The sequence below is a fragment of the Natrix helvetica genome (assembly GCF_964273705.1).
Source record: "Natrix helvetica genome assembly, chromosome: 2".
In the NCBI taxonomy this organism is placed as follows: domain Eukaryota; kingdom Metazoa; phylum Chordata; class Lepidosauria; order Squamata; family Natricidae; genus Natrix; species Natrix helvetica.
In genome coordinates this window covers 36,033,350-36,052,420 of record NC_138552.1, presented here as the reverse complement: position 1 = coordinate 36,052,420, position 19,071 = coordinate 36,033,350, and the positions used below count along the sequence as shown (strand labels likewise).

The 19,071-nt window shown below is 41.0% G+C and overlaps 1 protein-coding gene across 5 annotated transcripts in view; it reads right to left on the bottom strand.

Annotated features, from left to right (window-relative positions):
* Positions 1-18,734, bottom strand: part of FAM169A (family with sequence similarity 169 member A) — a 32,591-nt gene extending 13,857 nt beyond the window's left edge. Inside the window, exons 1-2 of one of the 5 annotated variants that reach the window (XM_081945113.1) lie at positions 16,873-18,734; positions 1,604-1,740 (exon numbers count right to left, since the gene is read on the bottom strand). In XM_081945113.1, coding sequence (XP_081801239.1) covers positions 1,604-1,738 — 135 coding nt within the window. In that variant the 5' untranslated portion in view covers positions 1,739-1,740; positions 16,873-18,734. Of the gene's footprint in view, positions 1-1,603; positions 1,741-15,774; positions 15,821-16,106; positions 16,273-16,475; positions 16,571-16,872 lie in introns of those variants that run through there. The other 4 variants (XM_081945112.1, XM_081945110.1, XM_081945111.1 and 1 more) reach the window with 4 other exon arrangements.
* Between the last annotated feature and the right edge of the window lie 337 nt (positions 18,735-19,071).

Here is a 19,071-nt window from a genome sequence, read left to right as displayed (position 1 = left end):
TGTAGTCACATGCGTCCCAATCAAGCCACGCCCACCGAACCGATGGTGAAAATTTTTGGGACTTTTTGACATTTGGGGGGGGGACGGGACACGACCCAGCTGCCCCGCCTCAATACGCCAGCCATCAGAGGCAAGAAGGGACACTCCTCCCGTGGCCGTCGCAGAAGCCACCCGGGCAAGCAGCTCCCCACCTCCCCAGGCCAGGCCCGCAGCTCACACCAGACCGAGGCTGCAACCCGCTCCCTTTGTCCGCCCAGCTGGCGGCAGCACCGGTCAGGCCACTGGCTCTCAAAGAGGCAGCTAAGTGCACCTACTTCAGAAAAGTGAATTTGTAAGCTACTTAAAATTGATCCTTCTTTAACTGTTTTCCCCTCACTCACTCCATCTCCTCTGTGGGACTTGGGACAGAGCATAGGAGCAGCCCCTTTTCTGCCTCAACGTACATTCATAGACTACCTAAAACTGCTAAGAAGAGTCCAGGCACCCAAAGATTCTGCAGCACTGATCTGAAGACACATAAGTTGGGCTAGGATACCATGCAAGCTTAAAATGTGTGGCTGGTTTCTAATGCGAATCCATTCCAGTGTGGTTAGCCTGTGGTTTGGTGCCTTGACACAAACCTCAAACAATTGAGTTAATCCTGTGTAAATCAAAGCCGAGAGAACCACAAATGTCACCGATGAAGCGCATGTTCTCCATTACCATATTTGACCCAAAAATGGGTTCTGGGGTGTTCCCCAGGGGAAGGGACAGAGCATTCCTCCTCATCGCCAAATTGCCAGATTGTTCCCTCCAGCACTTACAGCGTGCTCCACTCCTCCATACAAGGGTGCATGAGCACAATCAGAGTTGCCAAGGCAGGTGGGAGAGAGGGTGGAGCACCCCTGGGGATGAAGGGCGGCTCCTTCCCTCAGCAGTTCATTTTCTTACCTCTAGGTGGCTATGCCGGCTGAGTCCTTAAGGCAGCGCCATTTGGAGCTCTCTTCGTGGAGGTAGGGTTTAAAAAGCAGGTAGGGAACAGGGCTATCGTGGACTATGGGAAAGGTGCTGCTCTGTGCCTTTTGATCTTTCTCGGGCGTGGAGAAAAGCGACGCTGTGAAGGGACTGAGTTTGCTGCTGAACTCGGAAGCCAAGAGGCTTCATTTCCACCCAGCCACTGGCCACAGGGCGTGGAAAAGTCCTTCAGTCGCTGCCGCCATGCACAGCTTTCTTCTCACCTGCTGGAGGACTTTTCAGCACTCTGCAGCCAGTGGCTGGGTAGAAAAGAAGCCTCTGATCCTCCGGAACTCAAAGAGGAGGCTGAGAGGGTTCTTTGCCAACCAGCCACTTCCCAGCTCCGGTCAGCTTGCCATCCGAAAAACGCGTCAGGTGGGCGAGCGAGCAGCGGGCAGGAGACCAGTTTGGGAGCGTGGCTAGCCTGCTGTCCCTACCAGTTTGGCGACCCAGGTTCCATTACCACTACTGGGTGCATCCAAACCAGTGCGAACTGGTAGGAACCCACCTCTGATTTGGATCTGTGAATTGCTGACGCAGTACATTCCTGAACCAAGAGACATTAAAGAGAGAGATTCATGCCCTGAAATAGCTATGATTCCAATCTTACCTTGATATTATCAACAAGAGAGATATATTCTGGATTTTCTGGATCTCCACATCTAAGTTCAGATAAATAATCCTCTCCAGAACTCTCAAGATCTTCATGACTGTAGTTATCCAGGAGATCCACAGGGAAGGCCATCCCTTTGGGAGAGTCCACAAACACATACATCATTATTACCGTAATCATTTCATCTTAGGAATCCACATGGAATTTTAAAAAGTTATATGTGCATCAGAGAAGCCCTCCCCAAACTAATAGTCTCCAGATGTTTAGGAACTGTAACATATTTAGCAATTACAGACTAGGTTTTGAAACTTAGTTCCAACACATCCTCAAAGTGTGAAATTGGAGAAAACTACTTATAAATTTAAAAAAAACTGTATACTATTCCACTCATTTTTGTACCCACTCAGAACATGTTATCTAAAGTATTCATACAGCAGCTCATGAGTATATACATGTAGTCCTCAGTTTACAAAAGTAATTGGGACTGGAATGACCATTGCTAAGCAACATGATCATAAAACACATTACGTTAGGGACAGGAGTTTCAACAGTGCTGGTTACAATCATTAAGCGAGGACCTCACATGATCAACATCCGACTTCCTGCCAGCTTCCCCACTGACTTTGATTGTGGAAAGCCAGCAGGGAATGTCAGAAATTGCAATCATACAACCATGGGAATGCTGTGATAACTAGAACTAGACAAAAGTCTGCTCATTTAGCACTACTGCCTTTTTGAACAGTCACTGAATGAATGGACATAAACCAAGAACTATCTATGCCAAGGAAGCAGGTAAGAGTTGTATCTTGATAGAGACTAAATCATTAACATGATTAGTAGCTCTATGCTTGCTCCTACTACTCTGAATCACAAATTCCATCTGTTCCATGTTAACTCGATTTTCATTTAACCTGCACTTATGAAATGGGAAAAGACTTAAAATAAATTATCAACTCTTTAATTTTCCTTGCGCAAGGAATTAAATCTTTCAAATCTTATTCTATCAGAATGTATCTCTATATCATGCAGAGAAAACATTCCACTCACACTATCCAACCCAATTTTCAACCAACATATATTTGTGACAGTGATCAAAATTACCAAATGAAGCCAATGCAATATGCAAATGTAGAGCTGAAAACATTGTACTAAGCTTCATTAATACAAGAGAGATAAAATACCCTCTCTATAAAAATGCATTTGTTACCTTTAAAATAAATTTAGTAACATCATTTAAGTTTGGGGGGAAATCAGTTCTTCTGTTATTATGCAATTGGTAATAATCTTTATTTAACTCTATATTCTCCCTACTTCCATTTCATGAGTTGGAAAGCAAAATCTAATGTTTCTCCTAATGGCCAAGAGTTATAGTGCAAAATTAGTTACTATGTTTGTTTAATCTGCAAGGTCAAATTAAGGACATAAAAAAACCCTGTGCCCTGTTTTACCATTCTGCAGCTACATCTACATGGTCTCAGATAATCCACTCCATCTTTTCTGGAGCTCTTTTAGATCCTGCCTTTCCTTTAAGGAACCGATAGCAGGGTATATGAAATTATCTTTCACAGAATCCTCACCAACAACCACCATGCCAGCTGACAGTGGTTTGCAAAATACCTTCCAATGAGTTCCACAGTTAAATGGGGATATTTTTCAGAGAGACTCTCCAGTCCTACTACAACATTTTAATTGCTGCACCAGTTAATTGTATTATTTTGTATATAAATTTGATTGTAACAATCTATATACCCTATGGAGATTGGGGATGGTATCCAGGGGAGGGTTCTGGATTCTTTTACTGCTGGTTCTCTCAGGGACGCACTTCAGCCACACACACTCTTCACACACACTTGATGTCTGCTACGCGCGCATGTGCAGTAGTGAAAAATTGCTTTTGCGCATGCGCAGAAGCAAAAAACAAGATTGCGTCGCCTATGGCACTGCCGATAGAACCGGTTTGGGGGCATGGGCGGCTGAGTAACTATCTACTCGGCTGAACTGGTTTGAACTGGCAGGAACCCACCTCTGATGGTATCCATGAACAATCAAAGTAACTTCACATTTATTTTGCAATCTTCCATCTAGATATTTGCATAAAATAATTTCCTGAAATTTGATAATTTAACAAAAAACAGATTAAGGTTCAAATTTGCTAGTAAAATAATTATGTTTTTCAAAATTACAGCAAGAGAAAAATGATACTAAATTTGCTTTTCACCCTGACGCATATTGTATACGTTACAACAAAATAACACAACATTGTTTCACCTGAAGAAGCAACATCTGTATTCTCCTGCTCTCCATCATTGTTTATTTGAAATACATATTATTTTAAGTTTTCTTAGAAACAAAATGAAATAACAAAATAAAAACAATAGAACGTGCAGCAACAGGCACATGGCAGTTACCATCAAACACATAAAAGATAAAAATGCCTGTATAAAGCTGTGTAAAAAATTAAGAGCCCATGGTGGCGCAGTGCTTAGAATGCAGTATTGCTGCAGGCTAGTTTGCCAGGAGTTCAATTCCTCCGATCCTGACCAACTCAAGGTTGACTCAGCCTTCCATTCTTCTGAGGTCAGTAAAATGAAGACCCAGATTGTTGGGGGCAATATACTGACTCAATAAACCGCTTAGAAAAGGCCGTAAAGCACTTTGAAGCGGTATGTAAGTCTAAGTGCTATTGCTATTGCTGTAAAGAAATGCAAGCTAAGGCAGGGACCTCCAAAATCAGAGTTCTAAAAAGTCCACTATAACATAGAAGGCTCACTTCTTAGATTAACTGCCTGACCCTCGGACTAACATCACTTAAAAGACTTCAGTAAAAATATAAAAGGCTGGGTTCACACGTACCAGGAGAGCATTTCAAACTATGGACCAGTTAATTTAGAGACAGAAAATGCAATGGGACTTTTTGCCATAACAAAAAATAACAAGCAAAATGTGCCAACAATGTTCCAGATGATATGCACTTCATTTCTAAAAAAGTTACTAAGCTAGGATTGAAGAGGAAATTGTAAACTGGATGAACTTTCACACACACACACACACAAATGTACACACAAATACTTTGTTTTTCTCCCAAACAACTTACAACTAAAGTACAATTTACACAAAAGCATATTTACACAAACTAATTAAAACATAAATAAAAATTAGCATTTAACAAAAAGGAGGAGAATATCACAGTTGAAGTTTCTATCGTGATTTTTGACTGCCTCAAAAAAGAGCAATCATCCGTCACTACATAAAGTTTTGTCATTTTTATTTTAAGAATAGAACAGAAAACAGAACCTAAAATATGAGAGGGGGGGGAGAAATATATGAATGAGAGTGAATTGACCATTGGCTTACTTGAAGGGTCCTTTTCTGTGCACTGCAGGAGAGTCCAAGCAATGGGTTAAGTTAGCCTGGTTGCCCCGGGACTGAGAAATCTTTTTCCTTGGCCACGCCTCCTGGTGCTTCGTGACACCAGATTTTTGACTATCTCTGGATCCAGTGAAGGTCGTAGGTTTATTGATGCTTAGAGAAAAGTCCAATGGTAACTGATGGTACCAAATCCCTGGGCGAAAACCCCCCAGGGTGGGTTGGACTTTCCTACAGTGCACAGAAAAGGACCCTTCAGGTAAACCAATTGTCATTTTTCTGTGCACTGCTTGGAGAGTCCAAGCAATGGGACATACCCAAGTTACATGTCACTAGGGCAGGAAAAAGGTCTATCCAGGGATTCGGCCGTGGAAACAACCTCTTGGAGAACCTGCCTGTCGACCGATGCTTCGACCGATGCAAAAATGTCCAGTTTATAGTGTCTGACAAAGGGTAATGGAGATGACCACATAGCCGCTCTGTAGAGGCCGTCTATGGTTGCCCAGGCCGCAGTGTTGGCGGCATTCCTCGTGGAATGAGCGGTGACGTTCCGAGGAGCAGTCCTGGACTGATGCTCAGAAGCAGCCGCAATGCATGCTCTCAGCCACCTGCCGATAGTAGCAGAGGACACCTTCTTAACCATGGACCCTGGCTAGAACGACAGGAAGAGGGCCTCCGATCTGCAGAAATCTGCTGTCCGTTTTATGTATCTTCGCAGAGCCTGTCTCACATCCAGGGTGTACCAGACGCGTTCCTTCAGATGCCTGGGATGCGGACAAAGGTTCGGTAATATGAGCTCTTGCACCCTATGGAACCAGGTGTTGATCTTTGGGATGAAGGCAGAGTCCAGGCGCAGGACAACCCTATCCAGGTGGATGATACAAAGGTCCTTGCGGACCGATAGGGCCGCCTGCTCAGATATGCGCCTTGCAGATGTTATTGCGACAAGGAAAACTGTTTTGAGAGTTAGGTGTTGAAGGGAGGCATTACTCAACGGCTCGAAGGGAGCTGAAGTGAGAGCCTGAAGGACCACAGATAGTTGCCAAGTTGGGAATCAGTGGACCACTGAAGGACGTAAATTGGAAGCGCCATTAAGGAAGCACCTAATCCTCGGGATCCTGCTGAGGGGCTGGACTGAGGTCACCGACCAAACGGTGGATAAGACAGCTACCTGGCAACAGAGGGAGTTAGGAGCGAGTCCCTTGTGGAGGCCCTCCTGAAGAAAATCCAATACACGGGGAACCAGTGATGTGACTGGATCAATTTGGAAGTTGTTGCACCACTTGGCAAAGCTGGACCATGTGGAATCATAAATTCTGGTTGTCGAAGGACGTCTGGACGCCTGGATGGTACGTATCACCTCCTGCAACAGGCCATCCCTCTTCAGGAGGTCCTCCTCAAGTGCCAGATGGCCAACTGGAGCCGCTGTGGGTCCGGATGAACTATGGCCCCCTGGCTGAGGGAGACCTGACCCTGGGGAATTTGCCACAGGCTGGACACCAACAAGCTGACAAGATCGGCGTACCAGGACCTCCAAGGCCAGTGAAGTACGACCAACAGTACCTCCGCCCTCTCCGCGATGATTATGTGGTTCACTTGTGGTAACAGGGCTAGTGGCGGGAAGGCATATAGCAGCTCTTGGGGCCACCAGCAGCAGAGAGCATCCGCCCCTTCTGCCCCTGGCGAGTGGAAGCGGGAGAAGAACTGCTGGAGTTGTGTGTTCTTGCGGGTGGCAAATAGGTCGACTGTTGGCGTGCCGAATCTGCGAGACAAATGGCGAAACAGGACCGGGTGTAGTTGCCACTCTTCATTGTCTATGGTGGTCCTGCTCAACCAGTCCGCCTGGGTCAACCAGTCCACCCCCAAGATGTGATCGGAGCGGAGAGATTCGATGTGACGCTCTGCCCACCTGCCCAGGGTCTCTGCCTCCGCCATGAGCTTTCTGGACCTCGGCCCCCCCTGGTGATTTATGTGGGCCTTGGTGGCCGCATTGTCTGTCATCAAGAGTACGTGCTGGTGTAGAATGTCCTGTTGAAAATGACGCAGCACAAGCTCGTCTGAGTACGGCAGCTTAGAATTTGGGGCTAAGTTCAGAGGGTCCCCATCACTGGTTTCCACTGAGATGAGCCACTTTTTGTGATTGCCTACACCTTTGCTATATTCATTTGAATCTTTAGTTGAATAGGATATTCAATTAAATTTGTAACATTTGGAATTTTTTAATAGTCACTTTTACGGAACTAATAAGCATTTCATCTTGAGTTGATACTTGCTTAAATAAAGAGGAAATTAATTTTTCCTGGGTTATTGCATTTTCTTTTCTGCACAAGGCATCTGATATAGTAAATATAAATGGGAAGACTTTTCCTAGCCTGTTTAGAAGTTGACAGAGTAAGTAAGACAATCAGTAAGTAGCTGATAGAAATGTCTTTGGCTGGACACCCATAAAGCCTGAACAGACTTGAGGCTAGAGGGTATGTTAAAATGTATACCCCAAACCAAAGAAATTTCAATAGACGCCTCAATATTCAGGAGTATAAGTTACCTTTAAAGACAATACTTCAAAACTAGTTATAGTTAATAAACCAAAGTTTGGTTCAGATCCCTGAATCTTCTTTATGGTAATATGTTTGATATGTTGATCCTGGGTTTCTGGGGACAAATTCTCAACATAATGAACTAAATGGTTAGGATGCTATTTCCAGTAAGTTATTAAAGCATGATATAATAGGTTGATGCAAGTCTATCAGGCCACCTCAACTGGAAGACCTCTTTCAGAGTGGTGGTCAGAATCTGGGTGCTTACCCTGAATCCATACATATCTAGCATTTAATCCATATCAGCCTAGAATCTAGATAGACCTAATCAACCGTTATTTCTCTTTCCCTTAAAAACAATGCAACGCTCAAGACAGGAGCAGCTGTTTGTATGGTGTATTCATTGTGTATTCAAAGCTTTGCAGTAGAAGAATCCAGCAACAAGATTTCTTCTTTGGTCCAAAGGAGAAGAGGAAAGCATCTTTCTTCCTTTCCTTTTAAGCTTCCACACATCGCCCAAAAACTGTCAAGTCAAATCTTTATCATATCACACTATGGGTTATGCACTGTTTATAAGAACCATCTGATTACTCTGTTAATATTCTGGCTGACTGAATAATGGAATGTAGTGTTAAGCATCCCGCCACTGTTATTGTAGCTACTCATACAAGACAGAAAACAAAAATGCAACTAGGAAGACGGGAGAAGTTTTTTTTTTAATCTTTTTAAATTAGCAAACACATTATACTTGTCACTGAAGCAAGGCTGCATTCTCAGTTAATCATAATGGGGGGTGGGGGGGGAGAGAGCACAAAACAAAGGGTTATATAATAGTTCCTTTGTACTAAGATTCAGGAGACAGGGCTATTTCCCTGTGTGACAGCAAGTGAATTTTCCATTTTCTCTACAACTATCCAAATTGCCTATGCTACAAAAAGCATGTCGAATAGTAACTGAATATGCTATTGTTGTCTGTTCCAATACAGAGCCAAAATATATTATAAGATAAATGAGCATCATTAGTTTAATTTTTTTTATTAGTTTAGATGTCAGTACGGTTGATAATAAAAACAATCTTTTCTAGTTATGTACATGTGCTACAGGGATGCCATATGATTGTAATAGCCTTTTGGTTGTTTCCGAGATGTTTTTCATGTATGGTAATGTTATTATGCAGGAAACAGACTGCCTAATATAACATATTCTAAATAGATAGCAACACAACTTTTATTAAAAAACTCTTTGTCGCTCAACACAAGCTATGAAAAGGACAACACGGCCATACATCAAAATGTCACAGAAACAACCAACAGTCTATTACAACTACATGGCATCACTGTAGCACATAAACCAACTCAATTCCTCCAAAGTATCTCAAATAAACTAAGAGATCAAATAGGAAAAAATAGTCATCTACAATATGAAATGCAATAGCCACAGTGTAGGACAGACATGCAAAAGAGTAATGCCTCCACAAACACCAACTAGCAGGCAGATGACACAAGAAAAAAAATCCTTGATATCACAACAGATGGACAGACTCAACCATAATTTCAACTGGGAGAGTGTGAGCATCCTAGACCAAGCTAAATCCAAAATTCCTATGGAATTCCTGGAAGCTTAGCATTCAGAAAAATCACCATCTGTAGGCACGCAGAGATAAAGTACATTTACAAGCCATTCATAAGAGACAATAAAAAAGCTACAAAGGAAACAAAAAGACCAGAAAACATCTTCTCCAGCAGCCAACATCAGATAAGCAGGGATTAACATCAGACAAATAATCAAGCAAAAAACAATACCCTAATCAAGGAACTTACACGAAGAAAACCACACTCCCACCAAAACTCATTCCATAACCATCTGCCCATAACCTGGTCTTCCAAGCATGGGATAGTTATGATAATAAAAGTATTTAAGAAAGATTTATGAAAGGAAGATTGTTATATGATTCCTAACTCCAGAATTAACATAGGAATTTAACTTAGACTGAATATAAATATCAGACGTTCCTAGGAACAATTTGGAACACTTACAAAAGAATCATAAACCTGAGGACAAATTTCATCAAATCTTATCAGTAGCTTAGCTGAGTAGGCATAATGAGAATGTGGATTCAACAGTATCTGTAGAACTAAATGTTGCTCGAGGAGCATATCTTTTCCTAAAACAGCTTTTTAGGTGAAAAACAAAGAGAGACTATCTATTGTTATATGTATTGTTATACTACTGTTATATAATTGAATGTCCTCCATACATATTATCCCATCATTTTCAAAATTCCCAGTTAGTATGGTCAACCACTGCTTGGCTAAGAACTGTAATCTAACGCATTTAGAAGGTATCAGGTTGAGAGAGTTGCTATACATTCTCAAATTGGTAGACATGGGGTTTTTCCCCAGCAATTTTCTGTAGATATTCAGAAGAACAGAAATGATTTAAGATATTTTCCGGTCCTCAATGCAGCCAGCCTAAATGCTACAATGGGAGTAAAATCTTGGTCGCTTGGTATAAAAATAGGTTGTAAGCATCAGCCAAGCAGCTGAGATTAACATACCTGCCATATTTTGTGTAATCTTCCAGAAGAAGTTTACGCTTTCATAGATTAGCAAGTGACACAATTCATAGCTTTCAATCTGAATGCAAAAAGTAGCTGCCAGGTAGCCAATGTTTTTTCTCAATGTGTCAGTAGTTCTAATCTATTTTAAATTATTGCCAAAATAGCATTTTAAAATTTTACTTTCTTGACCGTTTGTACTTACTGGGAAATTATACAATCCTGGCACTTTCATAGTACCCACAAAGGGTTTTAAAATTAAGGTTTACAAACATACAGTGCAGTTTGTGGCTTGTAAACAGGTATAGAAAACATAGCAGTATACAATGCCAAATAAAATGGCAATGCTAAGGAATACTCAAAACTACTAAACAATTGCACTTATTTCAAAAGCTAGCAAGATAACACTTAAGATTTTGCAATTCTTCAACAACACATGGAATAAGAACAGTGAGATGTATATATTGGTTTCATAGATATTTGTTTAAAATGTGAGTGTATGAGGTCATCTCATTGGACCATTGAAGAATTTCTGTGATATAGAGAAACTAAATGGTATTAGGAAAAGAGAACACCAACAATAATATCCCATTATTCAAGAATAATGTCCCATTATTTAACTTCTATGTAAAAGATATAATAAGCACTGTTAGAAATGGAAATTAGAACTACAATTGTTCAAAGAAATACTAGAATATTAAATATGCTGGTATGACTTTTATTCCATAAGAGATTAGATTACAAACAGACATACTAATAATGAAGTTATCCTATTAGATTTATAAATCTATCAGAGTACAGATTTTTTTTTAGTTTTTAATGTTTTTAAATAATCAATAATGCTAATGGCTTTAGGTATCTATTAATTGCTTTAGATTTGTTTATGCTACCCGAAGTCCCTTGTTTGCTGAAATGCACAGCTATATAAATTGGACAAATAAATAAACAAAATATACTGTCACTTCCCAGGTTTTTCAGCTGTAGTATATGATTATGACATTTGGATAATCAAAAATGACGAATGGAGAAAATCAATGTCTTTGAACAATGGTTCTAGAGAAAACTTTTTAGTGTATCCCTCATAAAGAACAAATAATTCAATACTAACTGAGTAGCTCCCCCAAATGCAGTAATTCTATAAATAAAAATAAGATACTGTTGACATATAATGTAAACTTGAAAGAATCAGTGGAGAAGATTTGAGTTTACAGGAACTCAAACAGCATTTACTGATAGCTAAGCCTGGCAAAATGTCCCTCAGATACGAAGAGTCAAAACTAACTGAATAATTATGTTTTCTTTAGCACTTGAAAATAAGGAATTCAGTAAAAATATTTTTTTCAACTGTAACAGTACAATCAAGCCATATTAATTAACTATGTAAATTGGTTACTTCCAAGTAGAAAGAGATTTCAATCCAGCTAAATCGATTTTTTTTAAGAACCAAGGTCAAACTCCCAATAAAAATCCATACAGAAAAGTATGGGGAATAACATTAAGGCTCTTCCACAGAGGAACCATTTCCTTCTGTTCCAATCTAAACTCTCTACCTTATTCATGTAATGCCCCTAAACTCTCCGAGGTAAATGGCAGTTGTACTTAATGCCCGCTACAACTACTGATGGTTATAACCCTAGAAATTACATACCGTACATACATACCATATTTTTTGGAGTATAAGACACACCAGAGTATAAGACACACCAAGGTTTTGAAGAGGCAATTTTTTTAAAAAAAGTAGGTAGGTAGATAGAGGGATAGAGAGGAAGAGAAAGAGAGAGAAATACAGTAGGTAGGTAGGGAGAGAGAGAGAGTAGGTAGGTAGATAAAGGAGAGAGAGAGAGAGAGAGAGAGAGAGAGAGAGAGATACAGTAGTTAGGGAGAGAGAGAGTAGGTAGGTTGGTAGGTAGAGGGATAGAGAGAGAGAAATACAGTAGGTAGGAAGAGAGAGAGAGAGAGTAGGTAGATTGGTAGGTAGAGGGAGAGAGAGAGAGAGAGGGAGAGGGAGAGGGAGAGGGAGAGAGAGAGAGAGAGAAATACAGAAGATAGGTAGGGAGAGAGAGAAAGTAGGTAGGTCGATGTTTCCAGGTGTATTTATCCATGTGCTGGAGAAGGAAATCACTGACAATCTGCAGAACCTAAGACTTTGTTTCTGCTGGCACAGCACTTGATCAATGTAATTCTCATCAATCAGTTAAAGAGCTTTCCAAAAGGGGGAAAGAAAAGTTTTTGCACTCTGCAAACCTCCCCAAAACAGGTCTGTTTTTTTAAAAGGCATGAATAGCCTTGGGGGGAGAGGCTTTCAGAGTGCTTCTGGAGGGCCAAAAATGAGCAAAAACCAGCCCATTTTTCACGAAAACGGGCCCTTTTTTTGTCAAAAAAATTGCATGCGTAGCCTTGCAGAGGTTTTTCCCCAAACACATAGACATACCAATTGCCTGAACATTAACTACTATTCTTTTCTCCATATTTCTAGCATGTATCTCATTAGATTTTTATAAATGTCATATGCATTTCTACCTCAAAACTCATTGTCTGGGTTTGAGTGCAAATTAAGAATTTGTCAGCACACTAGCTGGATGAAACCAAAAAATGGAAAAGCTAAAAATACTTTCATTGAGATTGACTATAAGAAGAATGCTGCAAGTATGTTGTGCTCTACTTATTGCTTATTGTTCAGTAAATTAAGAAGGTGTCTGCCCAATCACTTCTGAATATTATCTGTCTATTGTGGGCTTAAAATAAGTTATCTCCCATTACCCTGGCAACAGATCTTGGATATCTCCATCAAGATTATCCTTCTTACTCTCTACCGAAATATATGGAAGAAAAACTAATCTCTTCCAATCTGTACCTCTGGAAAAATAACTCTAGAGGATCTAAAAATTAAACAACTAAATAGTTTGCTTAGGCAGCTTTCAAGAGATCTTGTACATAGGAATAGGAATACACCATTAGAGAACCATCCATCTGTCTACCATCTTCCAAGGCAGACTGTTCCATTGTTGAACAGTTCTTACTGTTAGGAAATTGTTTCTGATATCTGGTATCTTGTAATTTAATCCCACTATTTCTAGTTTCTGTCTTCTAGAAAACAATGAACAAATTAACCCTTTCTCCTACATATCAGTCCTTCAGAGATCTGAAAATATCTATCTATCTATCTCTACAAAATTATTTGCCACCCATCTCACTCTAGGCAGCTAACAACATAAAAACTTTGAAAAACATTAAAATCATCCATTACTAAACCACAGCAAATACAAACATTAACTGATAAACTCAGGAAGACAAGATGGCGAAGAAGAGGCCAAACACGCAGGGGAGGGGGTTGAATTTTAATTAGTCAATCACCTTTAGTATGAAGCTCTCCCCCACCGAGTCTCCAGCCATCTGGCAGAGCCAGGTCTTAAGGCTCTTTTGACACATCAGGAGGGTGGGAGCCCATCTCACCTCAGGGCATAAGATTTTCCAGAATTTCAAAAAGATCAGTGCTCACAACGACTGAAAATTCCTTAAATTGTAGTTCATTTGAAGGATATTTGGCCAAAGACACTAGTTTTGACCAGCGGTGGGTTGCAAAGATTTTTACTACTGGTTCAGGCACGCTCACGTTCAATGCTTCTGTGCATGTGCAGAAGCGTCTGGGAGGGTGGGCGGGGCCTCCCACTGCCACTACTACCGGTTTGGCCAAACGGGGCCGAACCAGGAGCAACCAATGCTACTGCTAGATCTAAATAAAGATATAAAATGTCCAGATTTTTTTAAAAAATTCAGGTGAACCTTTGTTTTTAGCATAATTTGGAGAAATTTAATGCATTATGTACAATTAAATGTAAAAACTGTTTTTACAATGGTTACTCAGTGAATATCAAACAATAGTCTCTTTTCATATCTATGCAAATTCTAAGATGGGTAAAATAGAACTAATTATAAAGATTTCAGAACTCTTGCTTGCAACAATGATGTATTTCAGCTCTATTTAGCTCTATTTGTGGCTCTCAAAATAAACTTAGAACATCAAGGGAAGTTCCTTCCAACATCCAAACCTTTAGACTTGTTCTGTCTAGGTAATCAATATCACGAGTTCCTTGTTTCTATCTAATCTCCACTGAAATAATGCATTGCTGCTTATTCCAGAGCACTTTCAGAATTTTGAACCTGTCATATTTCTAGAAGACAAGAACAGAACCACTATACACTTGATTACAAATGTGATCAAGATCGCTCACAGACAACACAGATTCCTTCTTTATTCATTCATGAAAACGTCAGAGGAATTGTAACAATCTTGGTAGATAATTTACAGAAATGATTTGATAAAGATTCTCCATGAAACAAACACAATCTAGATAAAATTAAAATTCTACTTTTCCCAACTTTTCAATACAATTTTTAAAAGGATTCAGATTCCTCTCCCAATCTTTCTGACCCTTCTTAAAATGATTAATTCTCTCAATTTTTATGAATGAGAAACTTTACATGATATATTTTGAATACATAACAATGTGCCTTAAAAGCATTTCAACTATTCTAAAGGAGAAAGTACTTGGTAGATTTTTTTTGTAGATTTTATCCAGAACTTCTAATTTTCTCATGGGGATTAAAAAAGTTCCTGCCTTGCAAAATATTTATATAGTTATAATACACTTCTCCAGTTGCCCATTGCAACTAAATAAATAAATATAGAATGAAGCTTAGGACATTATTTGCAAAATACAAGTATTTTGAAACAAATCAATATGGTTATGGTTTTTCAAGCAATAGATGCCAAACAGTAACATTGGTACTTCCATCAACATAAATTGCCAAAAAAGCAATGTTCTATATTTTCAACAGAAAGGATTTAAGAAAGCAAGTCTGAAAGAGCTGAATGAGCTGGGGAGCTAAATTCAGATTTTCAGTAGCTCTGAAAATAGGTGGTTCGGGTATAGGTGGTTCGGGTATTTTGATTTTTAAAAGTAAAATAAATTTTAAAAGTGTTCCTTACACTCTGCAATAAATGCTCTCTCCTCCCTCGACATCAGTTTTGATATCAGTTATAGATTTTTAGAAGAGAAACATTCCCAGTAGGATTTTCTGAACAGTAATTTTAAGGAGATAGTTTAACACTACAACTATTCTTGAAAGGTAGTGTTAGCAGCTGCCATTGTGTAAGTAACAAAACTAAAAGCATTCATTTTGGTAAAGTACAGGGTCTCTTTCTATTGCAATAATTCACAAAACCATCAAAGCCCCTGTGTAAGTCAGTCTGAGTATGTTAAATTCTCAAGAGCCAAATATGAATTCTCCAAAAGGTAGTAAAAGTTACAGTCCTTATTATTAGGCCTAAAAATGTTTTTTTGCAAGTAACAGGCATTATGCAAAAACAAAATCTTGTCCCTCATTCCTGATATGAATTTGTGTAAATCTGTGCAAGAATCTAATACGTCCATCCATATATAGTCTATTATGTAACGTGCTTACATTTAGACAACCATTCAGCTGTGTGGATCAAAACCTCCTTAATTTATTAAAAACAAACGTAATTAACGCGGTAAGGCTCAAACAGCAATTTTCTTATAAAACAAGCCTTCTCAAAAGAAAACTGGAATCCCCTTCCCCATGTATTGGATTTCAACTCCCAGAATTCCCAGCCAATATGGCATTGTCAATTACAGGGGCGGAAGGCATCACCGGCCCGCAAAAGGTTGCTACGAAAGACCCACCAAGCACCGGCAAACCCTTCCATCACCCTCCAACGTAAGCTTTGCACACCCCGAACAGATGTCTGCAAATGGAGTAGTGCACATATTTCCCTCTCCCCCCCCCCACCCACCCGCCCACATCGGGAGCCTTAAAAGGCGGTCTTCCTATCGGACCACGAGCGCCGCCCGCCCTTTAACTACATTCATTGGCCTACCCAGATAGGATCGCTCTACAGAGGAAACAGAGGGGGGGGGAGGTTGATCCAAAAGCGACCGGGGGGGTCGGAATTTCGCGGGGCTGCCCCGACAACGCCTCGCCTCCCCCCCCCCAAATTACGTGGGAGAGCCGTTACCTTTCATTCAATCAGAAAGACGCACCGTAACCGGAGAGACGCGCCCCGCCGCTGTCGGAAAGCCGCTTTAATTCATTCTCCACAGATGAGGCCGACGCAAAGACCTCCCCAAGCGTGCGCCGCGTCCTACCGCTGCCTTCAGCCCACCCCACCCCCCGCGGACAGGAGAGGTGGGCGTGCGTGGAAGGGCGGGGGTGGGGGAAACACCAACCAGGCGGGGAAGGGGAGTGAAAGCCCCAAGCGCGCACTTTTGGCCCTTTTCCTGGAAGGGTCGGAGGCGCGCCGGGCGTAGTCCTACTGGAAGGGGGCGACAGGGGAGAGCGGCGCTCCCGGTGTAACAGGCGCGCACCTCCGGCGTTCGCAGCCTACCTGCTCAGAAGCAGACTGGCCCGGAGCCTTGGGAGGGGCGGGCGTAAACGCGCGTAAAAATACGGAGAGGCGCGAGCGAGTAGTTCGCCTCCAGCGCCCCGTCCCGCCCACCACCTGGCTTGTCTTGAGGACTGGCGCAGCCGCCCCCCTGCCAGTGAGGGGACCGAAACTCTGGCGTTACTCCACGGTGCAGAGTCGGGGATTTCTACCACAGGGGCTGTTCCGCCTCCCCGCGCGCCTGGGAGACCCAACGCCCCGCCGGCCTCGGAGTCGGCCTGGCTCCCCAGAAGAGGAGGGGAAAAGAGGAGGAGGAGACTGGTACGCCTCGGCTAGGCGCATCCGCAGGTTATCATCAAAGCTGGCTTCTTCAACGGCCCCTAATGCGCTAATCACTCACTTTGGCCAAGCCGCTTTCCGCTCGATCTGCAAAGAAAAGTGCAGCGGGAGAGGGGCTGCCCCGGTTTAAAGTCCACCTAGGCTCTCCTCCGCCGCCGCCGCCGCCGCCGCCGCCGCCGCCGCCGCCTGCTACCCTGGCGGCTTCTGCCAGGCAGGCGCCTGATCCGATCACCGCCGTCCCTCCCCTTCTGCTCTCCCTCTCCGCGCTCTCTTCTCCGTGCCTGACGCATTCATTCTGCAACGCCTGGAGCCTTCAAGAGGTGCCCGCTTCGGCATCTCCTGCCGCTTCCCTCTTCGCCGCATCTCCCAGCCGGCCGGGAGCCAGCCGCCGCTACGAACAAAAGAAAATTATGGGCGCAGATCACCAGATCTGATGGCCCGCATTCAAGAACAGCTTTTGGAAGGCTTGCAAAGACAATAACGGCCAGGCGGTTGAGTATAAATGCAAATGTAAAGGGAAAGATGACACCATCAACCTGCCGGGCGTCAAATATATTTGTTTGTATTTCAATCGGGAAGCCTTTTTCTTTTTGGCCCCACCACCCTGATGTGCTGCTTGCAGTGTTCTTTCAAGCAATGGCTGCAACTGTTCCAGAGAACAATACTGGGTCACTGATTGGTGACAGGATAGTGCAGAGCCAGGCAACAACCAAAGCCAAGTGATGGAGATAGAAAAGGTCACAGACATTTTGGAAGGGTAGCATTGCCTTTGATTTCATTCTGGTAGAGAAAACAGCCGCACCATTAACAAAGCAGTGTAAATAAAAATGTGGCAGGTATGATTAGAATGAAGATTAACATATTTAACGGAAAAGAGATTTGGCCCACTGAGAATGGATCTTTTTGCTCTCAAATCAGTTGAAAAGCCTCAGGGTAGCTTCTGAAAAATGTTCATACTCCTGAAAGGAAAAACAAACAGCAGGTGCTACCCTAGCATTAGTAGCTAGGTGTTTAACCATAACATTCATATACATAGAATTACTCAAGATGTAGTCTTCATATTTTTTTTATTCAGATAAACATCAAACTGTCAAGACTCCTGGAATATATAGATTTAATCTTTTTTGGGTATGTGTAAAATATCAAGATGAAAAAAGCAAATCAAGAAAAATTTGGGAATATGCATATTTATGCTTGTATTCATACAAATGTGATTTTAAGAATATAAGCATATTATATATTCCATGTTTATATCCAGAACATTTTTATAGTTAATTATTTATTTATGTCCCTTTAAAAAAAGATTTTAAATATAGATCCTTTGCTATTACATTACTTTTTTTGCCAAAACATTTGGGGCAGAAGAATTTTCCATTCTGATTCAAAGAAAGAGGTGCTTGCATTTTCTAGAATGTTTCAGTTATAGATCTAAATAACCAGCAATAGGAATTTCTTTTATTGCAACAGTGAAAGTCTTACATTTAGGAGTAGGGTTTTTGTTTGTTTATTTGAATGTAGATTTTTAATTACGTTTAATAAAACATAAATTGTATGAAGAGGTACAGACATTAATTTTTGGTTATAAGGTGCTAAAAGTAACTTGACATGAAATATCAGTCTATTCAATAGTATTTATAATCTCTACTGTATTCTGTGCCTGTTTATTATTGAAGTTTGGTAGAAACAGGAGCTACAGTAGCTTCCTGGTTCTCCAAATGTTTTGTTTATTCGTTTTTTTTATACATAACACTATGACCGTACTACAGTGATCAGTGGCCATATACTCTAATAAGCAGAGGATCTCAGCCTCAGTTATAATCAAAAAGGTTGCTTACAATATGCATGTGTAGATGCCTATTTTCTATTTTAAAGGCATATTTATCTTCATATATAAAATTCATAAATTAAAACAATTTGAGCTTACCAGCTTTATTTGCATGTTTGTGTTTTTACCTGTTTCTGAGAAAAGTGCCAATTTTTGTCATAATGTATATTCCAAAAATACCCAGAAGCATTCTTAGAAAATAAAACACTGAGTAATTTTAGTAGTGAGTAATTGGATGTATGCCCATCTATCCAAGTTAAAAAACAAAGAAGATGAGGTAATAATAGTAGTTTAAGCCAGTAATCAGATACAGTATAAAATACAGTACATCAAATTAATACAATAGCTCACAATAATGTAATATCACAACTAAAGCCTGAGTCTCCATCGAGTTGCTTAGTATATTAGAGAGAGTAACATTGAACAATCTCATCA